At 39.1% G+C, this 26,561-nt stretch overlaps 1 protein-coding gene across 1 annotated transcript; it reads right to left on the bottom strand.

Annotated features, from left to right (window-relative positions):
* On the bottom strand, positions 1–26,561 carry LOC134214155 (protein brown). The gene is made up of 8 exons (XM_062693574.1): positions 26,243–26,561; positions 26,133–26,181; positions 25,877–26,060; positions 25,442–25,815; positions 18,242–18,508; positions 18,041–18,152; positions 17,309–17,672; positions 1–535 (listed from the first exon to the last, which is right to left on the bottom strand). The coding sequence occupies exons 1-8, from the start codon at positions 26,373–26,375 to the stop codon at positions 153–155; spliced, it is 1,866 nt and encodes a 621-aa protein (XP_062549558.1). The 5' UTR covers positions 26,376–26,561; the 3' UTR covers positions 1–152.

The raw sequence follows: 26,561 nt of genomic DNA, 5'->3' as shown, positions 1-26,561 counted from the left end.
CCCGAGTAACTATAATTACCGTTCGGATTGTTATTTTTTAACCCCGGCTTTCGAAACATAATTTACCTGAGATAGGCAAAGGCTTTGTCTTTTTTTTTCCTCGTAAACTGTATTCTATTTTAAAGCAACCCAAAAACGGATTGCAGCGCTCATCAATAGAATCCGACACGGCGGACAAATCGCCTCAAGCATAAATAGGCCGCAAAATGAATGACTAAAATCTCCCCTGCCATCACGAGATAGTTAAAGTACACCGTGTCCAGGGTCGTTCCGTAGCCATAATCCAGCAGCACAGCTTCTCCGTTTCGCAGGCAGGTAGTATTCCGGCCCCGGTCGCAGGTGATGTTTTGCACGCCTTGCCAGTAGTAAATGGAAGCACCCTCCGACGCGAAGAAGAAGAACGACAGGTACTTGCTGATGGGAAACGCTACCACGTTTAAGTACAGACCACCCAGCAGGTTGTACAGGAGGAAGATAAGATTGGCGGCTTCGATGGACATCTCCAGTGAACCGGTGACACACGTGAAAAGGTAGCCTTAAATGATAAATATAGAAAAAAAAAATGTTTTAAGTATCATAGTTCTTCGCTCCATAGTAAGCGCAACAATTCAAAAATGGAAAAGATTCTAAATATAGAGTATTTGTTCCATGTTCAATATCATGCTCTTATTTTAATAATGTCTGCACAAACAACGATTTCATCTTAATTTGTGCCGTCTATCACGCGTGCTCAATGCATAATTGATAACTAGGCTGACTAGACCATTTCGGTAAAATGTGTCAAAGAGACAAAAGCGAAAAGAGCAATGGGGTGGGATTATTGATTTCCTGTACCAAACCCCTTTTTCATAAACATAAGTGGGAAAAAATCTGCGGATAAAAAATAACAAGAATCTCGTAGTCCAGTTACAGCTTGAACTATCAAAGATTTCCGGCGAATTGTATTTTAAATCGGGCTGAGTTTCTAATTTTCCATAACGGAATCCCATAAATACCATCCAAACACATGGGAGCGAAATTTGCAGGAAAGCTCCTGATGTGTAAACTAGCCTTAAAGTATGTGAGGACCTTAAATCTAGCCTTTAATCCGACCAAATTTTTCCTCGGTTTGAAACAGCCTTAAACTCGATTTTGTTCAGTTGATTTATAAATTTTATTTTCATGCCGTCGTTTTGCCTTTCTCGTATACTAAGTATACGGTAAAGGCTATATGATCGCTCCAAAAACAAACTTTTTAGAAGGCCCGGAGACCCATAGTGTTATATACCGATCGACTCAGCTCGACGAATTGAGGTGATGTCTGTGTGTATGTGTGTGTGTGTGTGTGTGTGTGTGTGTGTGTGTGTGTGTGTGTGTGTGTGTGTGTGTGTGTGTGTGTGTGTGTGTGTGTGTGTGTGTGTGTGTGTGTGTGTGTGTGCACCCGCCCAAAAAAAATGTCACTCATTTTTCAGGTACTTATCCTCAACCGATTTACTCGCAACAAGTTGCATTCGACGCAGGATACTCTACCATTGTTTCCTATTGAAAATTGGTCAGATCGGACTATGGGCTTGGAAGTTATGGTCAAAATACCACTTTTTTATAGAGAAAATTAGTAGAAAAAATGTCACTCATTTTTCACGCACTTATCCTTAACCGATTTACTCGCAACAAGTTGCATTCGACGCAGAATACTCTCCCATTGATTCCTATTGAAAACTGGCCAGATCGGACTATGGGCTCAAGAGTGATGGCCAAAATACTATTTTTATAATGCACGAGAAAGGCACCATCACCGCTAGGTGGATTAATCAGGGTTCTTTTTACAGTTGATGATTTCGAACTATTCAGAATTTTTCCTAAAAACTTTGGCTGTTCATATGCACAGAACATGTTTCGAAATGTTTGATATGAAATTTACGAAAAAGAATCCACATTTGGGTGGACGTTAGGCAGAATAACAGCGATTTCAACAATGTTTGTTCTCTCATATGGCCCTCTGCTAATCCTCAGTTTCTATTCATTTCACACTTGCCGCTCACTTGCGGTGTCAATCGAATCTGTATCTTTATTACTTTCATCTACTCCCTTTCGCTTTGAGTAGTATAATTATCACCGAAAAAAGCCAATAAATTAATTTTTCGAAATATTTGTAAAATCAGCCTGACATCCATGTCGATTTCAAGTCAGTCTGAAAGATGTTCAGATATACTTGACAAAATATTTGTCTTTATGACAAATAGTGGACTGCTGGACTGCGGTCTTAACATGCAAAGCGTTGAATTAATTGATGTAGGGGGAATGACGGCTTTGGCAGGTTTTGTTCTATTATTGTCAGGGGGGTTTCTTATGACTGATTATGCTCAAATTTGGCCTAAACATTTGCATATAAACGAATATTGTGGCCAAATTTCATAAAATTTGGTCGACAAAAACCCCCTGCCAATAATAGAACAAAACCTGCCAGCCGTCTTTTCCCCTAATTCAATATCACAGATTGTATTTTTAGCCCCAGAAAAAATCTAAAGGGTTTTGCATCTGTTTAAAAACATCAATCCTTGTTGGAAAAATGGTAATATGGCTTTTTCCGGCACATCTAAAATCACTTCGTCAGATTCTTCAATCATGACCATTTTGATAAATGTTTTTTTTTTAATAAAATTTAATACCTAAATCAATTTTTTATAGAACATTTCAACAACAAGGCCGTAGCGTAGTTGGCTACATGTTCACTTTATAAGCGAACCGCCATGGGTTCGACTCCCAGGCTCTCCACCAAACCATCGTTAGTCGCCGGATCCGCAGCCCATACGGTGGCGTTTTGGGGTACGCGCCTCACCATCACGGCTGCCTGATGGCGACTGACAACTTTTTCTTCTCGGAGGCATTCCTCCAACGTTACCCGTATTAAATGGCAACCAAACAATGCAACGATCATTGGATACTCGACATGAACAAACGGACACAATGGACTCACGACAAGATGAACGGGCAATGACAATAACGAGTAATGGAAATCTAAAAATAGATTCTGTTTGAATTCTGTACAGCAGAATACCATAGTACAGCGGTTCTCAACCTTTTTCTTGAGAGGTACCCCTTTGAACTTTTGCATTATTTGAGGTACCCCCTCTCGAAAGTAGGCTTCCAATCCTCTTGATAACATAATTCCGAGCCCTTTTGAAGGGAAGCTCTTTTAAGCTTTTGAGTCCCTTTAGAGTAGACTTCCGCACCTCATTATTAGAGGCTTCTGCGCCTCTTGTAGAGAGGCTTCTGAGCCTTTTGTAGAGAGGCTTCCGAGCCTCTTGAAGGCGGTTTTCGAGCCACTTAAAAGGAAGCTTCCGTTCCATTTTGAAAGAACGCTTCTGAGCCTCTTGATAGTATGCTTCCAAGCCTATTGAAAGAAGAATTCTGATCTTCTTGAAGCGAGACTTCCGAGCCTCTTAAAAGGAGGCTGCCAAGCCTCTTGAAAGAAGGCTTCCGAACCACTTGAAAGTAGACTTCCGAGCCTCTTGAAAGAAGGAAACCTAACCACTTGAAAAGAGGCTTCCGAGCCTCTTAAAAGGAGCCTTCCGATCCTCTTGGAAAAAGGCTTCAGAGACTCTTGAAATAAGGCTTTTGAGCCTCTTGAAAGAAGGCTTCCGAGCCTCTTGAAAGAAGGCTTCCGAGCCTCTTGAAAGGAGGTTTTTGAGTATCTAGAAAAGGAGGCTTTTGAGCCTCTGAAAAAGAAGGCTTTTGAGCTTCTTAAAAGGACCCAGACAACCACACATCGCATAAGAATGCACGATCAAAATCGTTTACCGATCCAAGTTTCATCAGATTCGCATTGTTGTGCAAAGCTCATCAGTTTATTTATAAATTTTCCCGCACAGTAGGCTATTTTACGAGTTTATTCCAGCTTCATTTGTTGACATCGCATATTCCTGCAATTAAACTCACATGAAATCGGATTATCTGTCAAACAGAGTTTGTTATCACAAATTACATCGCAATGCATAACGAACAAACTCGCATAATCGTGCACATCGCATACACTTCCGTGGAACGTCGGATAAGAAATACACTTATATCGCCTCCACTTTTGTACGTAAAAAGTGTTTTCGCGACTGGTAAGCGATGAAATTTGTGCATAGGCATCGCATAATGAAAACGTAATTCTTTTATGCATGCATTCTGGTTGTCTGGGGAGGCTTCTGAGCCTCTTTAAAGAAGGCTTCAAGCCTCTTGAAAGGAGGCTTGGAGCCTCTTGAAAGGATCCTTCCGAACCTCTTGAAAGGAGGCTTGAGCATCTTGAGAGAAGGCTTCCAGGCCTCTTGAGAGGAGGCTTCTGAGCCTCTTGAGAGGAGGCCTGAGCCTCTTGGAGAGGAGGCTTGAGGCCTTTGAGAGGAGGCCTGAGCCTCTTGAGAGGAGGCTCTGAGGCCTCTTGAGAGGAGGCTTGAGCCTCTTGAGAGGAGGCTTCCAGGCCTCTTGAGAGGAGGCTTGAGGCCTCTTGAGAGGAGGCTTCAGGCCTCTTGAGAGGAGGCTTCTGAGCCTCTTGAGAGGAGGCTTCTGAGCCCCTTGAGGAGGAGGCTCTGAGCCTCTTGAGAGGAGGCCTGAGCCTCTTGAGAGGAGGCCTGAGCCTCTTGAGAGGAAGCCTGAGGCCTCTTGAGAGGAGGCTTCGAGGCCTCTTGAGAGAGGAGGCTTCCTGAGCCTCTTGAGAGGAGGCTTCCGAGGCCTCTTGAGGAGGAGGCTTCCGGGCCTCTTGGAGGAGGCTTCCGAGCCTCTTGAGAGGAGGCTTCCAGGCCTCTTGAGAGGAGGCTTCCTGAGCCTCTTGAGAGGAGGCTTCCAGGCCTCTTGAGAGGAGGCTTCCAGGCCTCTTGAGAGCAGGTTTCTAGCCTCTTGAGAGGAGGCTGAGCCTCTTGAGAGGAGGCTTCCAGGCCTCTTGAGAGGAGGCCTGAGCCTCTTGAGAGCAGGTTTCCTAGCCTCTTGAGAGGAGGCTTTCAGGCCTCTTGAGAGGAGGCTCTGAGGCCTCTTGAGAGGAGGCTTGAGCCTCTTGAGAGGAGGCTTCCGAGGCCTCTTGAGAGGAGGCTTGAGGCCTCTTGAGAGGAGGCTTGAGGCCTCTTGAGAGGAGGCTCTGAGGCCTCTTGAGAGGAGGCTTCCGAGCCTCTTGAGAGGAGGCTTCCAGGCCTCTTGAGAGGAGGCTTCCGAGCATCTTGAAAGAAGGTTTCTGAGCCTCTTGAGAGGAGGCTTCTGAGCCTCTTGAGAGGAGGCTTCTAAGCCTCTTGAGAGGAGGCTTTTGAGCCTCTTGAAAGGAGGCTTCCGAGCCTCTTCAGAGGAGGCTTCCGAGCCTCTTCAGAGGAGGCTTCCGATCCTCTTGAAAGAAAGCCTTCGAGCTGCTTGGAAGAAGGCTTCCGAGAGGCATAAAAGAATGCTTCTAATCCTCTTGCAACGAAGCAACCGAGTTTTAGTGAAAAAAAACGTTTTGTTCATTCGACGTTTTGTTCGTTTGATCTTTTGTTCCCCAGCCCTTCAAACATTGTGCTGGTTGTGTCAATTGGGATTTATTGATCGCATTACATATTATGAACAATATAAATTTTTGAAATAGAAAATACGCAATTATCAAAACTTTATCAATGAATTTTGATTGAAATTATAATATGTCCGCCATTACGCATTTTTGTCCGTGGTACCCCCTAGGGTCAGCGAAGGTACCCCCAGGGGTACATGTACTTCCGGTAGAGAACCGCTGCCATAGTAGATCGCGGCACAGTAGAGGTTAAGAACACAGAGAGCCTACCAAATAAATACAGTGATAAAAAAATTTCAACGACATAGTTGTAGTTTCTTCTTTAAAAATTGAAAGAATAATAAATTACAAGATAGCGTCATCGTGTAAGGTTTACTTGTTCCATTTGTAATGAATAATTATTCACTAATTGGAATGGCACAATATGACCAGCCATTATGGTGCTAAAGCTGCTTTAGTTTGTTGTTTAAACAATGTTTTTAAAGTGATATTAATTAGCTGGGGAAGGGCCGTTTAACCGAATACCGTTCGGCCGAATGCCACTAGGCCGAAAGTTGTTTGGCCGAATGTACCATTAGGCCGAAAGTCATTTGGCCGAAAGGGTCGTTCGGCCGAAAGGGTCATTTGGCCGAAAGGGTCATTTGGCCGAAAGGGTCATTTGGCCGAAAGGGTAATTTGGCCAAAAGGTTCATTTGGCCGAAATGATCGTTTGGCCGAAAGGGTCATTTATCCGAATAGGACATTTGACTGAATAGGTTATTTGAAAAGTGAGAAACTTGGAGTGAGAAGAGGGACAATTCTGTGAGAAGCGTGAAGTGAATAGTGAGACCTCTCACTACTCGCCTCACGCTTCTCACTTTTTACTGTGAGAAGTGAGAAATGAGGAATGAGAATTGAGACGTCTCTCTTCTCACTCTTGATTTCTCACGTCTCACAGTAAAAAGTGAGAAGCGTGAAGTGAATATTGAGGCGTCTCACTACCCATTTCGCATCACTCACTTTTCACAGTGAGAAGTGAGATATGAGGAATGAGAAGTGAGACGTCTCACTCCTCACTTCTCATTTCTCATTTCTCACTATGAAAAGTTAGAAGTGAGAAATTAGGAATAAGAATTGTCTATCTTCTCACTCCTAGTTTCTCACTTTTATTTAGTTAAATGTCCTATCCAGCTTTCCACGCTCGTCATAATGTCACGCTATAAATATTTCTGACAGTAACTGTTTCCGACGCCGAAGCGTATCTGACGCTGTCGTATCCAAGCAACAATTTACACTTTGTTTATTTATTAATCTCAGTGAAAAAACATTATCTCTGCAGTCGGGTTAAAACAATGTCTCCATTTTCAGAATGTTTTACATACCAGATTTATTGTCTTTAAAAAATCGCTCTTATCCCAACTCAAATCGCTTCTTAATGCTTTGGAAAATGGTGTTGGCTTAAATCTGGGAATTGCCTTATATTCAGACCGAAAAAAAATCAGGCATGAAAATATGGAAGGGGTAACAGGGGTAACACCTCAGCTCAGGGGCAATACAATCCAGTAGTAAACATTCTCGAAAATGGGTCAGAATCACCGCTAAAAACATTAGAAGGTCGTTTTGTTCCGATGGTCTACAATACCCAGTTTAACCTGATGTCAATAAAAACGTTTATTTATAAACAGCTTTTTAAAACGAATGAGAAAGAAAATAGTGTGTAATGACTGGATGGGATTTTCGACAAGATTCCAGTAAATATTTCCAAGTTGTATATTCCTGGCTCCTAGAAGTTAACCAGATTATAGCATACATCACATTCTTTTATCAGAGACGTACTTTAATCTGAATCTGAAGTGCAATACATCTCAAAGACTACTGACGGACTTCTACAAATTCTTGAAAACATTTCTGAAATTATCATGACCTTTCTGGAAATATATTATATTAGGAATCTTCAACGCCCTTTTAACTCAATTCGAACTTTGGGAGAGCTTGCAAAATTTTAGAGCTGAAACTTCAATCGGTTTGTTGTAATTTCAAATCGAACTATATTCAACGAAAAGCTTGTAAAAACTTTAAAACTTCATGAGAACGTTTGAAAGCTTTTGTTTAGCTCAAGTGAAATGCCACGGGAATCACAGGATACCGGCCTCAACAGTGCAGTCAGTGGCGATGATCCCGTTTCGGTGCACTAGGAAGAAATATTTAATTGGCAACAGAGTTCAAATTGACGTCGGTCTGAAGTAATTTTTGCAGTTCATCTATTCCATCCTCGATGACCCCAACTTGTATCCGTTTTCAATTACAAACTAGACAATTCGTATATGGTATTCAGTTGTCTGCAGTCGAAACCAATTCGTCCTTTTTTATCCTTTTGGACAACTTTTCTCGCAATCAAATTACTTTCCTGGTAAACTCAAGTATTGCTGCATTCGTTCAATCATTTGTTAGCGCCTCAACCTGCAAAATGAATACAAATAAATAAATACAATATTCTGAAAATGAAGAAATAGTTTAAACTTGATTGGACCCTTTGGAGATCTTACAACATCGCAAATGCTTGGATTTGTGACGCAAGTTAAAGATGAATACTAGGAGGACATAAATGAGTTGATACCGCGGAATGGGACATCATAGAAGCCTTGGTTGATTCGATAGAATATTTTACTCAAACTCCAGAACAATTTGGAGACCTTGCAACATCTCATATGTTTGGATTTGAGACGCAAGTGAAAGATTAATACTCGGAGGACATAATTGGGTTGTTACTGCGGCTGGGGGCATCATGGAATCCTTGGTTGATTCGATAGAATATTTTACTCAAACTTCAGGACAATTTGGAGATCTTACACCATCTCAAATTCCTGGATTTGAGACGCAAGTGAAAGATAAATACTCGGAGGACATAATTGGTTTGATACCGCGGTATGGGACATAATGGAAGCCATGAACCAAGGCTTGACCATCTGATTCAAACTCCAGAACAATTTGGAGATCTTACAACATCTCATATGTATGGATTTGAGACGCAAGTGAAAGACAAATACTCGGAGGGCATAATTGGGTTGATACTGTGGCTTGGGGCATCATGGAAGCCTTGGTTGTTTCGATAGAATATTTTACTCAAACTTCAGGACAATTTGGAGATCTTACAACAAAATTCCTGGATTTGAGACGCAAGTGAAAGATAAATACTCGGAGGAAATAATTGATTTGATACCGTGGTATGGGACATCATGGAAGCCTTGGTTGGTTCGGTTTACCATTTGATTCAAACTCCAGAACAATTTGGAGATCTTACAACATCTCATATGTATGGATTTGAGACGCAAGTGAAAGACAAATACTCGGAGGGCATAATTGGGTTGATACTGCGGCTGGGGTCATCATGGAATCCTGGGTTGATTCGATAGAATATTTTACTCAAACTTCAGGACAATTTGGAGATCTTAACACATCTCAAATGCCTGGATTTGAGACTTAAGTGAAAGATAAATACTCGGAGGAAATAATTGGTTTGATACCGCGGTATGGGACATCATGGAAGCCATTGTTGATTCGGTAGACCATTTGATTCAAACTCCAGAAAGATTTGGAGATCTTACAACATCTCATATGCCTGGATTTGAGACGCGAGCGAAAGACAAATACGTGGAGGACATAATTATGTTGATACTGCGGCTGGGGACAACATAGAATCCTTGGTTGATTCGGCAGACTATTTGATTCAAACTCCTGGACAATTTGGAGATCTTTCTACATCTCATATGTCTGGATTTGAGACGCAAGTGAAAGACAAAAACTCAGAGGACATAATTGGGTTGATACCGTGGCTGGGGACATCATGAAAGCCTCAGTTGATTCGGTAGACCATTTGATTCAAACTCCAGAACAATTTGGAGAACTTTCAACATCTCATATGCCTGGATTTGAGACGCAAGTGAAAGGCAAATACTTGGAGGACATAATTGGGTTGATACAGCGGCTGAGGACATCATGGAAGCCTTGGTTGATTTGATAGAATATTTTACTCAAACTTCAGGACAATTTGGAGATCTTAAACATCTCAAATGCCTGGATTTGAGACGCAAGTGAAAGACAGATACTCTGAGAACATAATTGAGTTGATACCGCGGCCGTTGACATCATAGAAGCCTTGGTTGATTCGGTAGACCATTTGATTCAAACTCCAGAACAATTTGGAGATCTTACAACATCTCATATGTATGGATTTGAGACGCAAGTGAAAGAGGGCATAATTGGGTTGATACTGCGGCTGGGGGCATCATGGAATCCTTGGTTGATTCGATAGACCATTTTACTCAAACTTCAGGACAATTTGGAGATCTTACAACATCTCAAATGCTTGGATTTGAGACGCAAGTGAAAGATAAATACTCGGAGGACATAATTGGGTTGATACCGCGGTGTGGGACATCATAGAAGCCTTGGTTGATTCGGTTGACCATTTGATTCAAACACCAGAACAATTTGGAGATCTTACAACATCTAATATGTTTGGATTTGAGACGCAAGTGAAAGACATATACTCGGAGGGCATAATTGGGTTGATTCTGTGGCTGGGGGCATCATGGAAGCCTTGGTTGATTCGATAGAATATTTTATTCAAACTTCAGGACAATTTGGAGATCTTACACCATCTCAAATTCCTGGATTTGAGACGCAAGTGAAAGATAAATACTCGGAGGACATAATTGGTTTGATACCGCGGTATGGGACATAATGGAAGCCTTGGTTCATTCGGTTGACCATTTGATTCAAACTCCAGAACAATTTGGAGATCTTATAACATCTCATATGTATGGATTTGAGACGCAAGTGAAAGACAAATACTCGGAGGGCATAATTGGGTTGATACTGCGGCTGGGGGCATCATGGAATCCTTGGTTGATTCGATAGAATATTTTACTCAAACTTCAGGACATTTTGGAGATCTTACAACATCTCAAATGCCTGGATTTGAGACGCAAGTGAAAGATAAATACTCGGAGGAAATAATTGGTTTGATACCGTGGTATGGGACATCATGGAAGCCTTGGTTGATTCGGTTGACCATTTGATTCAAACTCCAGAACAATTTGGAGATCTTACAACATCTCATATGTATGGATTTGAGACGCAAGTGAAAGAGGGCATAATTGGGTTGATACTGCGGCTGGGGGCATCATGGAATCCTTGGTTGATTCGATAGACCATTTTACTCAAACTTCAGGACAATTTGGAGATCTTACAACATCTCAAATGCCTGGATTTGAGACGCAAGTGAAAGATAAATACTCGGAGGACATAATTGGGTTGATACCGCGGTGTAAGACATCATAGAAGCCTTGGTTGATTCGGTTGACCATTTGATTCAAACACCAGAACAATTTGGAGATCTTACAACATCTAATATGTTTGGATTTGAGACGCAAGTGAAAGACATATACTCGGAGGGCATAATTGGGTTGATTCTGTGGCTGGGGGCATCATGGAAGCCTTGGTTGATTCGATAGAATATTTTATTCAAACTTCAGGACAATTTGGAGATCTTACAACATCTCAAATTCCTGGATTTGAGACGCAAGTGAAAGATAAATACTCGGAGGAAATAATTGGTTTGATACCGTGGTATGGGACATCATGGAAGCCTTGGTTGATTCGGTTTACCATTTGATTCAAACTCCAGAACAATTTGGAGATCTTACAACATCTCATTTGTTTGGATTTGAGACGAAGGTGAAAGACAAATACTCGGAGGACATAATTGGGTTGATACTGCGGCTGGGGGCATCATGGAATCCTTGGTTGATTCGATAGAATATTTCACTCAAATTTCAGGACAATTTGGAGATCTTACAACATCTCAAATTCCTGGATTTGAGACGCAAGTGAAAGATAAATACTCGGAGGAAATAATTGGTTTGATACCGTGGTATGGGACATCATGGAAGCCTTGGTTGATTCGGTTGACCATTTGATTCAAACTCCAGAACAATTTGGAGATCTTACAACATCTCATATGTATGGATTTGAGACGCAAGTGAAAGACAAATACCTGAGGGCATAATTGGGTTGATACTGTGGCTGGGGCATCATGGAAGCCTTGGTTGATTCGATAGAATATTTTATTCAAACTTCAGGACAATTTGGAGATCTTACAACATCTCAAATTCCTGGATTTGAGACGCAAGTGAAAGATAAATACTCGGAGGAAATAATTGGTTTGATACCGTGGATGAGGACATCATGGAAGCCTTGGTTGATTCATTAGACGATTTAATTCAAACTCAAGAACAATTTGGAGATCTTACAACATTTCATATGTATGGATTTGAGACGCAAGTCAAAGACATATACTTGGAGAGCATAATTGGGTTGATACTGTGGCTGGGGCATCATGGAAGCCTTGGTTGATTCGATAGAATATTTTACTCAAACTTCAGGATAATTTGGAGATCTTACAACATCTCAAATTCCTGGATTTGAGACGCAAGTGAAAGATAAATACTCGGAGGAAATAATTGGTTTGATACCGTGGTATGGGACACCATGGAAGCCTTGGTTGATTCGGTTGACCATTTGATTCAAACTCCAGAATGATTTAGATATCGTACAACATCTCATATGCCTGGATTTGAGACGCGAGTGGAAGACAAATACTCGGAGGGCATAATTGGATTGATACCGTGGCTGGGGCATCATGGAAGCCTTGGTTGATTCGATAGAATATTTTATTCAAACTTCAGGACAATTTGGAGATCTTACAACATCTCAAATTCCTGGATTTGATACGCAAGTGAAAGATAAATATTCGGAGGAAATAATTGGTTTGATACCGTGGTATGGGACATCATGGAAGCCTTGGTTGATTCGGTTTACCATTTGATTCAAACTCCAGAACAATTTGGAGATCTTACAACATCTCATATGTATGGATTTGCGACGCTAGTGAAAGACAAATACTCCGAGGGCATAATTGGGTTGATACTGTGGCTGGGGGAATCATGGAAGCCTTGGTTGATTCGATAGAATATTTTACTCAAACTTCAGGACAATTTGGAGATCTTACAACATCTCAAATGCCTGGATTTGAGACGCAAGTGAAAGATAAATACTCGGAGGAAATAATTGGTTTGATACCGTGGTATGGGACATCATGGAAGCCTTGGTTGATTCGGTAGACCATTTGATTCAAACTCCAGAACAATTTGGAGATCTTACAACATCTCATATGCCTGGATTTGAGACGCAAGTGAAAGACAAATATTCGGAGGACATAATTGGGTTGATACCATGGCTGGGGTCCTCATAGAAGCCTTGGTTGATTCGATAGAATATTTTATTCAAACTTCAGGACAATTTGGAGATCTTACAACATCTCAAATTCCTGGATTTGAGACGCAAGTGAAAGATAAATACTCGGAGGAAATAATTGGTTTGATACCGTGGTATGGGACATCATGGAAGCCTTGGTTGATTCGGTTGACCATTTGATTCAAACTCCAGAACAATTTGGAGATCTTACAACATCTCATATGTATGGATTTGAGACGCAAGTGAAAGACAAATACTCGGAGGGCATAATTGGGTTGATACTGTGGCTGGGGGCATCATGGAAGCCTTGGTTGATTCGATAGAATATTTTACTCAAACTTCAGGACAATTTGGAGATCTTACAACATCTCAAATTCCTGGATTTGAGACGCAAGTGAAAGATAAATACTCGGAGGAAATAATTGGTTTGATACCGTGGTATGGGACATCATGGAAGCCTTGGTTGATTCGGTGACCATTTGATTCAAACTCCAGGACAATTTGGAGATCTTAAAACATCTCATATGTATGGATTTGAAACGCAAATGAAAGACAAATACTCGGAGAGCATAATTGGGTTGAAACTGTGGCTGGGGCATCATGGAAGCCTTTTTTGATTCGATAGAATATTTTACTTAAACTTCAGGACAATTTGGAGATCTTACAACATCTCAAATGCCTGGACTTGAGACGCTAGTGAAAGACAAATAGTCGGAGGAAATAATTGGTTTGATTCCGTGGTATGGGACATCATGGAAAGCTTGGATGATTCGGTTGACCATTTAATTCAAATTCCAGGACAATTTGGAGATCTTACAACATCTCATATGTTTGGATTTGAGACGCAAGTGAAAGACAAATACTCGGAGGACATTATTGGGTTGATTCTGCGGCTGGGGGCATCATGGAAACCTTGGTTGATTCGGTAGACCATTTTACTCAAACTTCAGGACAATTTGGAGATCTTACAACATCCCAAATGCCTGGATTTGAGACGCAAGTGAAATATAAATACTTGGAGGACATAATTGGGTTGATACCGCGGTGTAAGACATCATAGAAGCCTTGGTTGATTCGGTTGACCATTTGATTCAAACACCAGAACAATTTGGAGATCTTACAACATCTAATATGTTTGGATTTGAGACGCAAGTGAAAGACATATACTCGGAGGGCATAATTGGGTTGATTCTGTGGCTGGGGGCATCATGGAAGCCTTGGTTGATTCGATAGAATATTTTATTCAAACTTCAGGACAATTTGGAGATCTTACAACATCTCAAATTCCTGGATTTGATACGCAAGTGAAAGATAAATATTCGGAGGAAATAATTGGTTTGATACCGTGGTATGGGACATCATGGAAGCCTTGGTTGATTCGGTAGACCATTCGATTCAAATTCCAGTACAATTTGGAGATCTTACATCTCATATGCCTGGATTTGAGAAGCAAGTTAAAGAAAAATACTCGGAGGACATAATTGGTTTGATACCACGGCATGGGACATCATGGAAGCCTTGGTTGATTCGGTAGACCATTTGATTCAAACTCCAGAACAATTTGGAGATCTTACAACATCTCATATGTCTGGATTTGAGACGCAAGTGAAAGACAAATACTCGGAGGACATAATTGGGTTGATACTGCAGCTGGGGGCATCATGGAATGCTTGGTTGATTCGATAGAATATTTTACTCAAACTTCAGGACAATTTGGAGATCTTACAACATCTCAAATTCCTGGATTTGAGACGCAAGTGAAAGATAAATACTCGGAGGAAATAATTGGTTTGATACCGTGGTATGGGACATCATGGAAGCCTTGGTTGATTCGGTTGACCATTTGATTCAAACTCCAGAACAATTTGGAGATCTTACAACATCTCATATGTATGGATTTGAGACGCAAGTGAAAGACATATACTCGGAGGGCATAATTGGGTTGATTCTGTGGCTGGGGGCATCATGGAAGCCTTGGTTGATTCGATAGAATATTTTATTCAAACTTCAGGACAATTTGGAGATCTTACAACATCTCAAATTCCTGGATTTGAGACGCAAGTGAAAGATAAATACTCGGAGGAAATAATTGGTTTGATACCGTGGTATGGGACATCATGGAAGCCTTGGTTGATTCGGTTTACCATTTGATTCAAACTCCAAAACAATTTGGAGATCTTACAACATCTCATATGTATGGATTTGAGACGCAAGTGAAAGACATATACTCGGAGGGCATAATTGGGTTGATTCTGTGGCTGGGGGCATCATGGAAGCCTTGGTTGATTCGATAGAATATTTTATTCAAACTTCAGGACAATTTGGAGATCTTACAACATCTCAAATTCCTGGATTTGAGACGCAAGTGAAAGATAAATACTCGGAGGAAATAATTGGTTTGATACCGTGGTATGGGACATCATGGAAGCCTTGGTTGATTCGGTTGACCATTTGATTCAAACTCCAGAACAATTTGGAGATCTTACAACATCTCATATGTATGGATTTGAGACGCAAGTGAAAGACAAATACTCGGAGGGCATAATTGGGTTGATACTGCGGCTGGGGACATCATGGAATCCTTGGTTGATTCGATAGAATATTTTACTCAAACTCCAGGGCAATTTGGAGATCTTACAACATCTCATATGTTTGCATTTGAGACGCAAGTTAAAGATAAATACTCGGAGGACATAAATGAGATGATACCGCGGTATGGGACATCATGGAAGCTTTGGTTGATTCGGTTGACCATTTGATTCAAACTCCAGAACAATTTGGAGATCTTACAACATCTCATATGTATGGATTTGAGACGCAAGTGAAAGACAAATACTCGGAGGGCATAATTGGGTTGAAACTGTGGCTGGGGGCATCATGGAAGCCTTGGTTGATTCGGTGACCATTTGATTCAAACTCCAGGACAATTTGGAGATCCAAGAACATCATAATTTATTATCACACATGTTTCGTTTATATTTTACTTTTATTTTAACAAGTTCACAGTAGACAAAATGCTTGAAAACATTTTCTGGAGCTTCAAACATCCTGTAGCATAAAGTGGTTCCTAAAGGCACCGAATTATCATCGTTTGCATAGTGGGGATGCTCAAAATGTGTTCTCATGTTCCATGTGATGTCTTTTATGTGTTATTTTATTATTTCCATCATCACTATATGAATAGATATCATTTTTGGTAATGAAATATAAGTATATCTCCAAAATCGCATTTTTCTAAATCCGTTGCTTTACTTCCACAGCTGTAGTGAAAAATTGAACACCCCTAGATACAATATTTTGCAATGTCCAGAAACGAGAAGAGATGGCTAAGAGGTTGGTGAAAAAACTGAGAAAATCGGTTGAAAAACCACTGAGATATGGTCATTTGAAAATTTAGTCACATCGATTTTCCGCACGAATGTATACGCGTAAGTTTTTTTAGCGAATCAATCCTAGTGTGTGTGCTCTTGAAAATGCAAGTGAATTTTTGAATTCTGTGATGCTTGCCCTTAAAATGAATAAAAATGAATTCAAACTGTACTTGCTTGTAAAATTTAATCAAATTCAATTGAATATCGTATGTTTATTCGTTTGTTGGGATCATATGTAATTTTACACGTCGTAGAATTTTCATAATTATTTTCCATGTAGTCATTCTTGCCAAACATTTGTCATTATGACAAACATTGGACTGCGGGCTTAACATGCATTACGTTGCACTGTTTGATGTAATTCAATATCACTGATTGTATTTTTAGCACCCGAAAAATCCAATAGGGTTTGCATCTTTTCAAAAACATTAATCCTTGCTCGACAATGTTCAAAACTGGTAATAAGTGCAGCACTTAATTCAGATACTGCAATGGCTTTTTCCGACACACCTAAAATCCCTTCGGCAGATCCTTCGATCATTACCATTTTTATAAGTATTATTTGAAAATAAAGTTTAATACCTATTCCAATGTCTTTTAAAATTGAAAGAACGGAGACGAGCCAGCCTCGGGCTGAAAGTCTCCTTAATAAAGTCAATAAATATATAATTGAAAGAATAATTAATTACCATATAGCGTCATCGTGTAGAGTTTTCCTGTTCCATTTGTAATAATCACTCATTGGAAACGCACAATATGACCAGTCATTTGCTTGTTTTGTTATTTAAACATAGTTTTAAGAGTGACATTAATTAGAAATTTGGCTCTTAGTGATAAAATTGCATTTATTAAATTTAATTAGGAATAATATATGTGAAATAAAAGTGATAGTACTTATTCGATTGTAAAAAGATTTACTTTGGCACTGTGATGTTTAGGTGAAGTGAGATAGTTTGGAGTTCTAATTTTATAATTAGACTAATTAGGAGTAGAATTAATAGGTAATTACTATTCAAGATTGTGTTAGATGGCTGGTAAATTTGTTGAGATTTGAAATATATCAATTCTTTAGTTTTCTGTCCAGTGTTCTGGGATTTTGTCCATATACCCACGTAGGAAAATTCCACTCCATTAAACATAAAGTTTTACGTACCATAAGCCACAGCCAGCAAACTAGCCACGGTGCACACCGCCGAGATACCAACATAAGTGGCAAATCCGGTTGAAAACTGCACACATCCGTAGATGATCCCGATGAACAGGTACGAGTCGAAAATCGCTTTCGGAACCGTCAGCAGCACTTTGTGAGCATAATACGCCGATAATCGGTACATCTGTTCGCCCACCTCGCGCCTCAGCAGCGGCATCTCGTGGGGGAACTCGTAGAACACCGCATAGCTGATGGTGTACAGCAGCTCGCAGATCATCAGGAACAGCGCACCCCGTATGTCTTGGATCGCCGTCTGACTCGTGGGCTTCACGGGAAAGTAAAGCGCCGAGATGGTTATGCTCGTAATCTGGTGTTAATTGGGCAGTTAGAAAACAAAAAATTATAAATAACAGTGGTCGACGGTTAATAATGTTGAGGCGATCATGGTCTGGAGCATAATTTTACGATTGTTTCATTCATAACTGCTCGGCAGCAATATACAAAGTAATGAAAGTATTAAAATTTAAAAAAATCAATGTTATCGACCTTTTTAAGGTTCCTGCAATAGATCGTATGTGTCTTCTAGGGAAAAAAAAAGTGCTAGGAAAAAGTAAACAGATGGCATCGTTTGAGTTCAAAATATTCTGGACCATAATCATCTCAACATGATAAATCATTATTTTTTTAATTGATCATATCAATTCCGTTGTTGAATTGAATCAAGCTCCAATTTACCAGAAACAAAAGCGTCACAATGGCGTGCTGTCGAATGTTGCGGACGCTGTCGATGACGCCCCGTCGGACCAGCAGGTAGAGCTGCGAGGACCAACACGCATGGTGATTGTTCCTGAGGAAAAACGTTGGCAGACATGTGGAAAATGGGTGTTAAAACATTTAATAAGCAAAAATGGCTCGTTCGTTCGTTTTCCCCCTCACCGACAAAGCTTATCAATCACGTCATTTTGGTGGTACGGACCCATCATACACTTTTTAACAATGTTTTCCATATGGCACTTGTGCAGGATCTCGTATCGCCTCGTTTGGCTATCCGTTTCTCGTTGCTGTTCCGACTGGTGGTGCTGCTGCTGCTGTTGTTGCAAATGATGATCATCGTTTTCCATATGATCGATTTGGCTGTAATCGCAGACCAATTTGAAGTAGTGATCGGCGGGATTGCAATTAATCGGTAGCGGAAAATGTACGCTGAAAGTAGAAACGAACGAGCGAAGAGGCTCATTAGAGGCTTTTAGGGTCATCATACTAAAATTCGTGCGGTGAAAATGTTTGCTGAGGAAAACGGGAAAAGTTTGTGGAAAATAGAAGTGTGCGGTGCACCATTTCTAGGTTGGTTAATTAATGTACAACTGTGGATCGATTTGCAATTGAATGGTTACTGTCGTCGGGAATTTAAGCAGATCGAATTCGGTTATATTTTCAGTTAGACCTACTTTTGATTTAGATCTTGTTTCGACCGAATGCTTAAAGCATATCTAGAGAATAGAGAAGCTACAATAAAGGTTGGGTGAACTGTGAGATATTTTCCAACTTACTGATGTCAACGATGTCATAATTTTTAAACCTTTGAATTTGTATGTTGTACGATATAAAGTTTAGTATGACCATGTCAATAGAATACGTTAGTGAGAAATGTTAAGCTGCCAAAAATGTCAAGGAATTCGATGCGCGTCCCTCTACAGATGAGAATTGTAATCAATTTTGAATCACGGTCGTTAAATTCGTGATTGATGGGAATTCTTTTAGTATTACGTCTGTTTGTCTGTGGTTATGGTTCGTCGTCTAACGGACTGGGACATTCCGACATGGTTTTCCATCAAACTGATTTCATTAGGTAAGTATATTCTTAAATAACCAGAGTTTGGCTTTTTGCAGAGTTTGGCACTCCATTCTACTCTACATTCCATTCCGCTTCCCATTCTTTTTCACTCCACAATGCGTTCCTTTCCACTCCATATTTCATTCAATTCCACTCCACATTCCACTCCACATTCCACTCCACATTCTACTCCACATTCCACTCCACATTCCACTCCACATTCCACTCCACATTCCACTCCACATTCCACTCCACATTCCACTCCACATTCCACTCCACATTCCACTCCACATTCCACTCCACATTCCACTCCACATCCCACTCCACATTCTACTCCACTTTCCATTCCATCACACTTCATATTTCATGCTATTTTTCTCCACATTCCATTCCACTCCACATTCCATTCCACTCTATTCCATCCCACATTCCACTCCATATTCCATTCCGCATCCCATTCGTTTTCACTCCACATTGTATTCCATTCCACTCCATATTTCATTCAATTCCATTCCACATTCCACTCCATATTCCAATCCACTTCACATTTCTTTCCAGTCTATTCCACTCCTTTCCACAGCATATTCCATCCCGCTTCCCATTCCTTCTCACTCCACAATGCATTTCATTCCACTCCATCTTTCATTCAATTACACTCCACATTCCACTCCACATTCCATTCCACTTCACATTTCATTCCACTTTACTTTCCATTACAATCCACAATCCATTCTACTCCACATTTCATGCCATTTCTCTCCACATTCTATTCCACTTCATATTCCTCTCCACATTCCGATTTATTTCACTGTACGTTCCATTCCACTCCAGATTCAATTCCATTCTACTGCACATTTTATTTCACTACATTCCATTCCACAATCCAATCCGCTTCCCATTCCTTCTCACTCCACAATGCATTCCATTCTACTCCATATTTCATTTAATTCCACTCCACATCCCACTCCACATTCCACTCCACATTCCACTCTATATTCCATTTTATTTCAATCTACGTTCCAGTACACTCCATATTCCATTTCTTTAATTCCACTCCACATTCCATTTAACTCCACATTCCGTCCCACTCCATATTCCATTCCACTTTCCATTCCTTTCCATTTCACATTTCACACCTCATTCTAGTGCATTCCTTTCCACATTCCATTTTACTCTATTCCACTTCATTCACTCCAAATTATATTCCGCTTCCCATTCCATTCCACTCCTCATTTCATATATTCCACACAAAAAGTAATTCCATTTCATTTCCTTTTCTTTCCCATGCATTCTTCCCTTTCTTTTTTCCCTGTCTTTTTCATTCCTTTCTTTTCCTTTCCGTTCTATTCATTTCTTTCTTTGTCCTATTCTTTTCTGTCCTACCATTCAATTCCATTCTAGTTTTATTTTGTTTTATTTTAGTCTTATTTCTATTCCTTTTCATTTCATTCCACTGCAATCCACTCGCTCCCATTCAATTTTATTCTATTTCCTTTCATTAAATTAAGATTAATTTAATTTAATTTAGCTCAATTGAATTTAATTTATTTTGAATTAATTTAGGCCGATTTAACTATTAAATTTATTGGATATCCTTCCTTCAACTTTCCAAAAATATTGAGGGGACCAAAATGAAAATTTCGAAAGATTTTTTCAAATTATTTTTGAACATTATGCATCACTGTCTTTATCTCGGCACAAAATATACCAGTTCTAGACAAAACTTGTCACTAAGAGACTTTTGAATGCAAGTACGAACATTTATCTTTATCTGCATAAATATTGTATATACTATCACGTCACGAATATTAAAAGGATTCCTGATAACAGACTTCGTCTAAACCATCTCCATCGACGTTCTTGAACATCTATTCATATCGTTATTTAATGGTATTGCTATGTTGCTATGATCCGCAGTCTTTGATTCTTTACGCTCCTCAATCTTCCATCAGGTTATATCAGTAAATCTTTTCGCTAAGTGCGCAGCCAAGCTGTTCTCGCCAGTTTCGTTAAAAGTATTATTCGCCACCCAATTCTATTCTACGCTGCCACCGTACTTTAATTCTCTTTCTTTCCTTTTTTTCCTTTACTTTGCTTCATTTTGCTTTATTTTACTTTACTTCACTGTATTTTACTTTACAGTGAACTCTCCCTTGATGATGATTGATGATGATGATGATGATGATGATGATGATGATGATGGTCCTGCCACATACCCCTACAAAGGTTCCTTACTCGATATTGAAGGAACCATCGAGTTAAGGAGGTATCGAGATAGAGAACACATTTGTATTTTTCTTCCAAAATATCAAACATAACATTTCATAACATATAGAAATATGGTTTAGGATCATTTGACAGAATGCCATTTGGCCGAATGCCGTTTAGCCGAATAGTTAAAATTGATTCCCTTGTTAAGTGAAGTGAGGAGTGAGATGTTCGAAATGTATAGTGAAAAGTAAGAATTGAGAAGTAAGGGACTTAATGTTCGAAGTCAGCACTTCTCAGTTCTCACTTTTTACCTTTCACTCCTCACTCTTCACTTCTCACTTCGCAGTTCTTACTTCACAATTTTTTCACTTCTAATTTCTCAAGGAAAACAGGAAGGAATGACGAGAAGGAGTAAAGATTAAGTTGAAAAATTCCAATTTTCACCTCACTTTTCACTTCTCACTATTTGGTCCTCTTACCTCCCAGTTCTCACTTTACTCTTCTCACTTTCCACTCGGCACTTCTCACCATTCACTTCGCACTTCTCGCTTCTCACTTCTCCTTTCTCACTTTTCACTTCTCACTTCGAATTTCTTACTTCTCACTTTTATATTCTCATTTTTTACACTTCATTTTTCACTTCTCAAACTTTTCACTTCTAACTTCTGACCTCTCATTTTTCATTTCTCACTTCTTAATTCGTACTTCTCACTTCACACTTTTTCCTTCTCACTTCTCACTTTTCTTAATTTACTTTTTACTTTTGGCCTTTATTTTCTCACTTTTCATTTATCACATTTCACTTCACAATTCTCACTTCGAATTTAACTTAACTAATAAGTATTCTGACTTCTTACTTTTCACTGGTCATTTTTTACTTTCACTTCCCACTTTTCACTTCTCACTTCACAGTTCTCACTTCTCAAATTTCTTACTTCTAACTTCTCACTTTTCACTTCTCAATTCTTACTTCTCACTTCTCACTTCTCACTTACTTCTTCCTTCTCACTTCTCACTTTTCACAATTTTCCACTTTTTACTTCACTTTTCATTTCTCACTAATCACTTCGAATTTGTCACTTCTTACTTTTTAGTTCTCAGTTTTTACATCTCACTTCTCCTTTCTCATTTCTCACTTTCCAATTTTCACTTCATTCCTTATTTATAACTTCTCACTTTTCACTTTCCAATTCTCATTCTCACGTTTCACTTTCACTTATCACTTTTAACTATTCACTTCCTATTTCCTATTATGAGATTTGCGAAATGTCTCATTCCTTACTTCTTGCTGCACACTTCATGTAATTCCTATCCTACTAATCATTACTCACAATAAAAGTTTTTTTTTTAACTTTTCGGTCAAACGGCATTCGACAACATCGAGTTGGCGAGGTGAAAATGCTTTGGGAAATTACTTCGACTTGGAGAATATCGAATAAGGAAAATATTACGCATTGCAAGAAAAATTTGGAATCCGGGAAAATTGAAACCCCCTCTAATGAATGTTTTCCAGGCTAGTGATCAAAGGCAGCGTATGCTAAATTTGCAATGTTTTGTTTTTATTCACATTTACCTATGACATTTCTATATTTGAATCCTACTGAAGAATCACTGGATTAGTAGGGTTATTGAGGCCTGAATTTTGAATAATGAAGGAGGTGAGAACCAGGCTTGTAAAATGTCATCTGCATGTCATTTGACCAATTTGTTCATAATTTTCTTCGGAAGCCAAATTTACTTCAAAATTTTAGATGCACGCATAACGCTTGAGTAGTGCTATATTTTTTGTCCAAAGGTACATTACTCTAAATATAACATCTGAGGCTAGTGAGTGAAATCTCTCCAAAATGTCACATGTCATTTGACATAATGTCATTTGAATGACATTTTGCCTCCCACGCCCCAGATTACATATTTACAGCAATGTCTTGTTAGACAAAGTTGTAGCCACATTTAAGCGCTATAAGTTTGCCATACTTGATAGTTGATAGCTTACTACTGAAAAAGTTCTGGGAAAATTATGAAAAATAATGCAAATGACATTTTACAACACTGGTGAGAACAATAAATGAATGATTTTAATAAACCGGAAAACTCTTCGAAAAGAATCAAATGGCCACTGAATTTCAAAGGAGGGGAAACAAAGTAGGAATAAATATTTTCCCCGTTCCTAATCATGGCAGAGGAGTGAATGAAAGGTTCAAATTAAAAACGTTCCACTGTATGAAAGAAAAGATGCCTTAGCGAACAAAAACACTATTTCCAAGAGCTTGCAGACCTTTCACTTAGCCACTGAAAGTTGTGGGGTTCGTCTAGGACGTGCTGTGGTTTCACTATGAGCTCTTTTGAACTCTCATAAAAAAATGCATGCATTCGCATGTAGACCCTACCACAGGTACCGTGTGCCACTTAAATCACACTAGTCCAAATCCTGATGTTGGGCGGGACCGTGTGTCCGTAGCGGGACTCTAAACAGACCTGAAAAACGGCCAATGTATGTAAGGCCAATATTTTCGAACAACATAAAAATTATATGACAGAATAGTACAGAATAGTAAATATTTCCATGTCTACGTAGGTATGTATACGCCATTCAAATTAGTGAACTAGTGACAGTTCATTTGTGTTAATGTTAAAACTCAATTCAACGCACACTATGCATGATTTGTTCTATGCGGGGATTTACCTCTGCGCGTTATTTCCGCGTGGCTATCCAAATTTTTCTTTTTCTCCGTAATATTGACTTACTTTTACTTTTACTTTACTTTTACTTTACTTTTACTTTACTTTTACTTTACTTTTACTTTACTTTTACTTTACTTTTACTTTACTTTTACTTTACTTTTACTTTACTTTTACTTTACTTTTACTTTACTTTTACTTTACTTTTACTTTACTTTTACTTTACTTTTACTTTACTTTTACTTTACTTTTACTTTACTTACTTTACTTTTACTTTACTTTTACTTTTACTTTTACTTTTACTTTTACTTACTTCTTTTACTTTCTTTTACTTTTCTTTTATTTTTACTTTCTTTTATTTTACTTTTTAACTTTTACTTTATTTTTTCTTTTACTTTACTTTTACTTTACTTTTACTTTTACTTTTTACTTTACTTTTACTTTTCTTTTGCTTTTCTTTTACTTTACTTTTCTTTACTTTACTAACTTTTCTTTACTTTTACTTTTAACTTTTACTTGCTTTTTTACTTACTTTTACTTTTGCTTTTAACTTTCTTTACTTACTTTTTAACTTTACTTTTTTACTTTTGCTTTTACTTTTAGCTTCTTTTTTCTTTTAGCTTTATTTTACTTTACTTTAGCTTCTTTTAACTTTTCTTTACTTTACTTTTTGCTTTTACTTTTACTTTGCTTTTACTTTTACTTTTTAGCTTTCTTTTACTTTACTTTTAACTTTTACTTTTTACTTTAACTTTTTAACTTTTACTTTACTTTACTTTTACTTTACTTTTACTTTACTTTACTTCTGTTTACTTTACTTTTACTTCTTTTGCTTACTTTTACTTTTACTTTTTTACTTTTTAACTTTACTTTTACTTTACTTTACTTTTACTTTTACTTTACTTTTACTTTATGTTCCTCTAGAATTTCTTATCTATATATATAAAATGAAATGGTCTGGATTTTCTTCATTTCTTCAGCAGATATGTTCGTTACCGTTTCCGACGGGTTTATATGATATTTCCTCATGCGAGAATTACGCGTAAGGTTGTGCAAATCGTGAAAAACTGAAATTAGCATTCGTATGGCAAATTCACATGGGCATTTTCGCTTACTACGCAGGACAACGTCTGCCGGGTCGACTAGTATCAAACAAAAAATGTTCGGAAGTTCAAATCTTAGAACATCTTTAAGATTTATAAAAAGTCGATTCTTTTTGTTCGCTTTCGAATGCATCCTATTTCACTAAAAGCTGAAGTTAAGGTCACGCAAGCAGTCGAACTTACTATAACAATAAGTCGGGCAGTGGGTTTTGTTTTCCACTCAAAAACTCCCTAGAACAAGCAGAGACCGCGACAAGATCTAACTACCATCCTCATGCACAGCTTGCGATACCACTTTTCACCTACCTTCTGAAGAACGTTCTTGCTTCCTCGGTTGGACCTTGATAACAGATTTCACCATTCTTGACCAACACCACATCGGTGAAACACTGGAACGCCTCGGACGTTGGATGATGAATGGTGCAAATAACAGCTTTTCTGCCCTTAAACGCAATTTTCTTCAAAGTCTTCAACACGGCGAGTGCATTGAAACTGTCTAAACCTGTTGTGGGTTCGTCACAGAATAATATATCAGGCTCGGTCAGCAACTCTCCCGCCAGATTAACCTTTTTACGTTCGCCACCGGAAAGGTTCGAAATTCTCGTGTGTTCGCATTTGTCCAAGTTCAACTCCTTGATCACCTCAACCATTCGATGACGATCGAGACCCTTTAGCTTTGACTAAAATAAAAAAAAATAGATGTAACAAATAATGCACTAGTCTCTCGTATTCTCGACCTACCACAAACAACAGGTGTTCCATCACCGTTAACGACTTGATAGCGATCTCGAACTGTGGCACAAATCCCGACAGACGCTTCATCTGCGACTGGGTCACGTTTAACCCATTGATAAGTACATTGCCGTCCACTTTGGCTACCAAACGCATCGACACTGCCGCCAGTAGAGTTGTCTTCCCAGACCCACTACCCGTTAGAAGCATAAACGATTTGAATTACTTAATCATTACCGGCATACCTAACAATAATCGTACTAACCTTGCACCCATTACAGCAACAAGGTCACCGGATCGAACTGCACCCGTCGCTGCAATTGCATTAATCAATCATTATTCGCGAATATCACTTACCTATGTGCGAATGCTCACCATTTTTCAAAATGTCCTTTTGTTCCGTTTTACTCCACGGACGTTGTCCACCAACACGAACCGACAGAGACTTCCACTCCAGGAGAACATTGGGCTCGCCTGGACCCGCATCGAAACGATCATTCAACTCCATTACGTATGATCACTTGGAATATTTCACTCCGATTGATTCTGATCATCCGGACTAGACGACTGCTGCTTGTTAATTGAATGACGACGACCAGTGAGAAATTGTAAGATGTGGAAATAATCTTAATTCTCTCTCACGTTGCTGATACTAGCGAAAGCATGCTTCTCTGTTTGTTTTCATCCTTCTGAC

This window comes from Armigeres subalbatus, chromosome 2, assembly GCF_024139115.2.
Source record: "Armigeres subalbatus isolate Guangzhou_Male chromosome 2, GZ_Asu_2, whole genome shotgun sequence".
Lineage (NCBI taxonomy): Eukaryota > Metazoa > Arthropoda > Insecta > Diptera > Culicidae > Armigeres > Armigeres subalbatus.
The sequence above is the reverse complement of the archived record's forward strand: the minus strand, read 5'-3'. Positions and strand labels throughout refer to the sequence as shown.

Bases quoted from the DNA above. Each gene is read 5' to 3' on its own strand.
- LOC134214155 (XM_062693574.1), bottom strand. From the start codon at position 26,375: ATGGAGTTGAATGATCGTTTCGATGCGGGTCCAGGCGAGCCCAATGTT. The intron at 18,509-25,441 runs GTAGGTGAAAAG...TTCTACTTTCAG, and splicing joins GCAAGAACGTTCTTCAGAAG to CGTACATTTTCCGCTACCGA. The intron at 536-17,308 runs GTACGTAAAACT...TTATCATTTAAG, and splicing joins TTTGCTGGCTGTGGCTTATG to GCTACCTTTTCACGTGTGTC.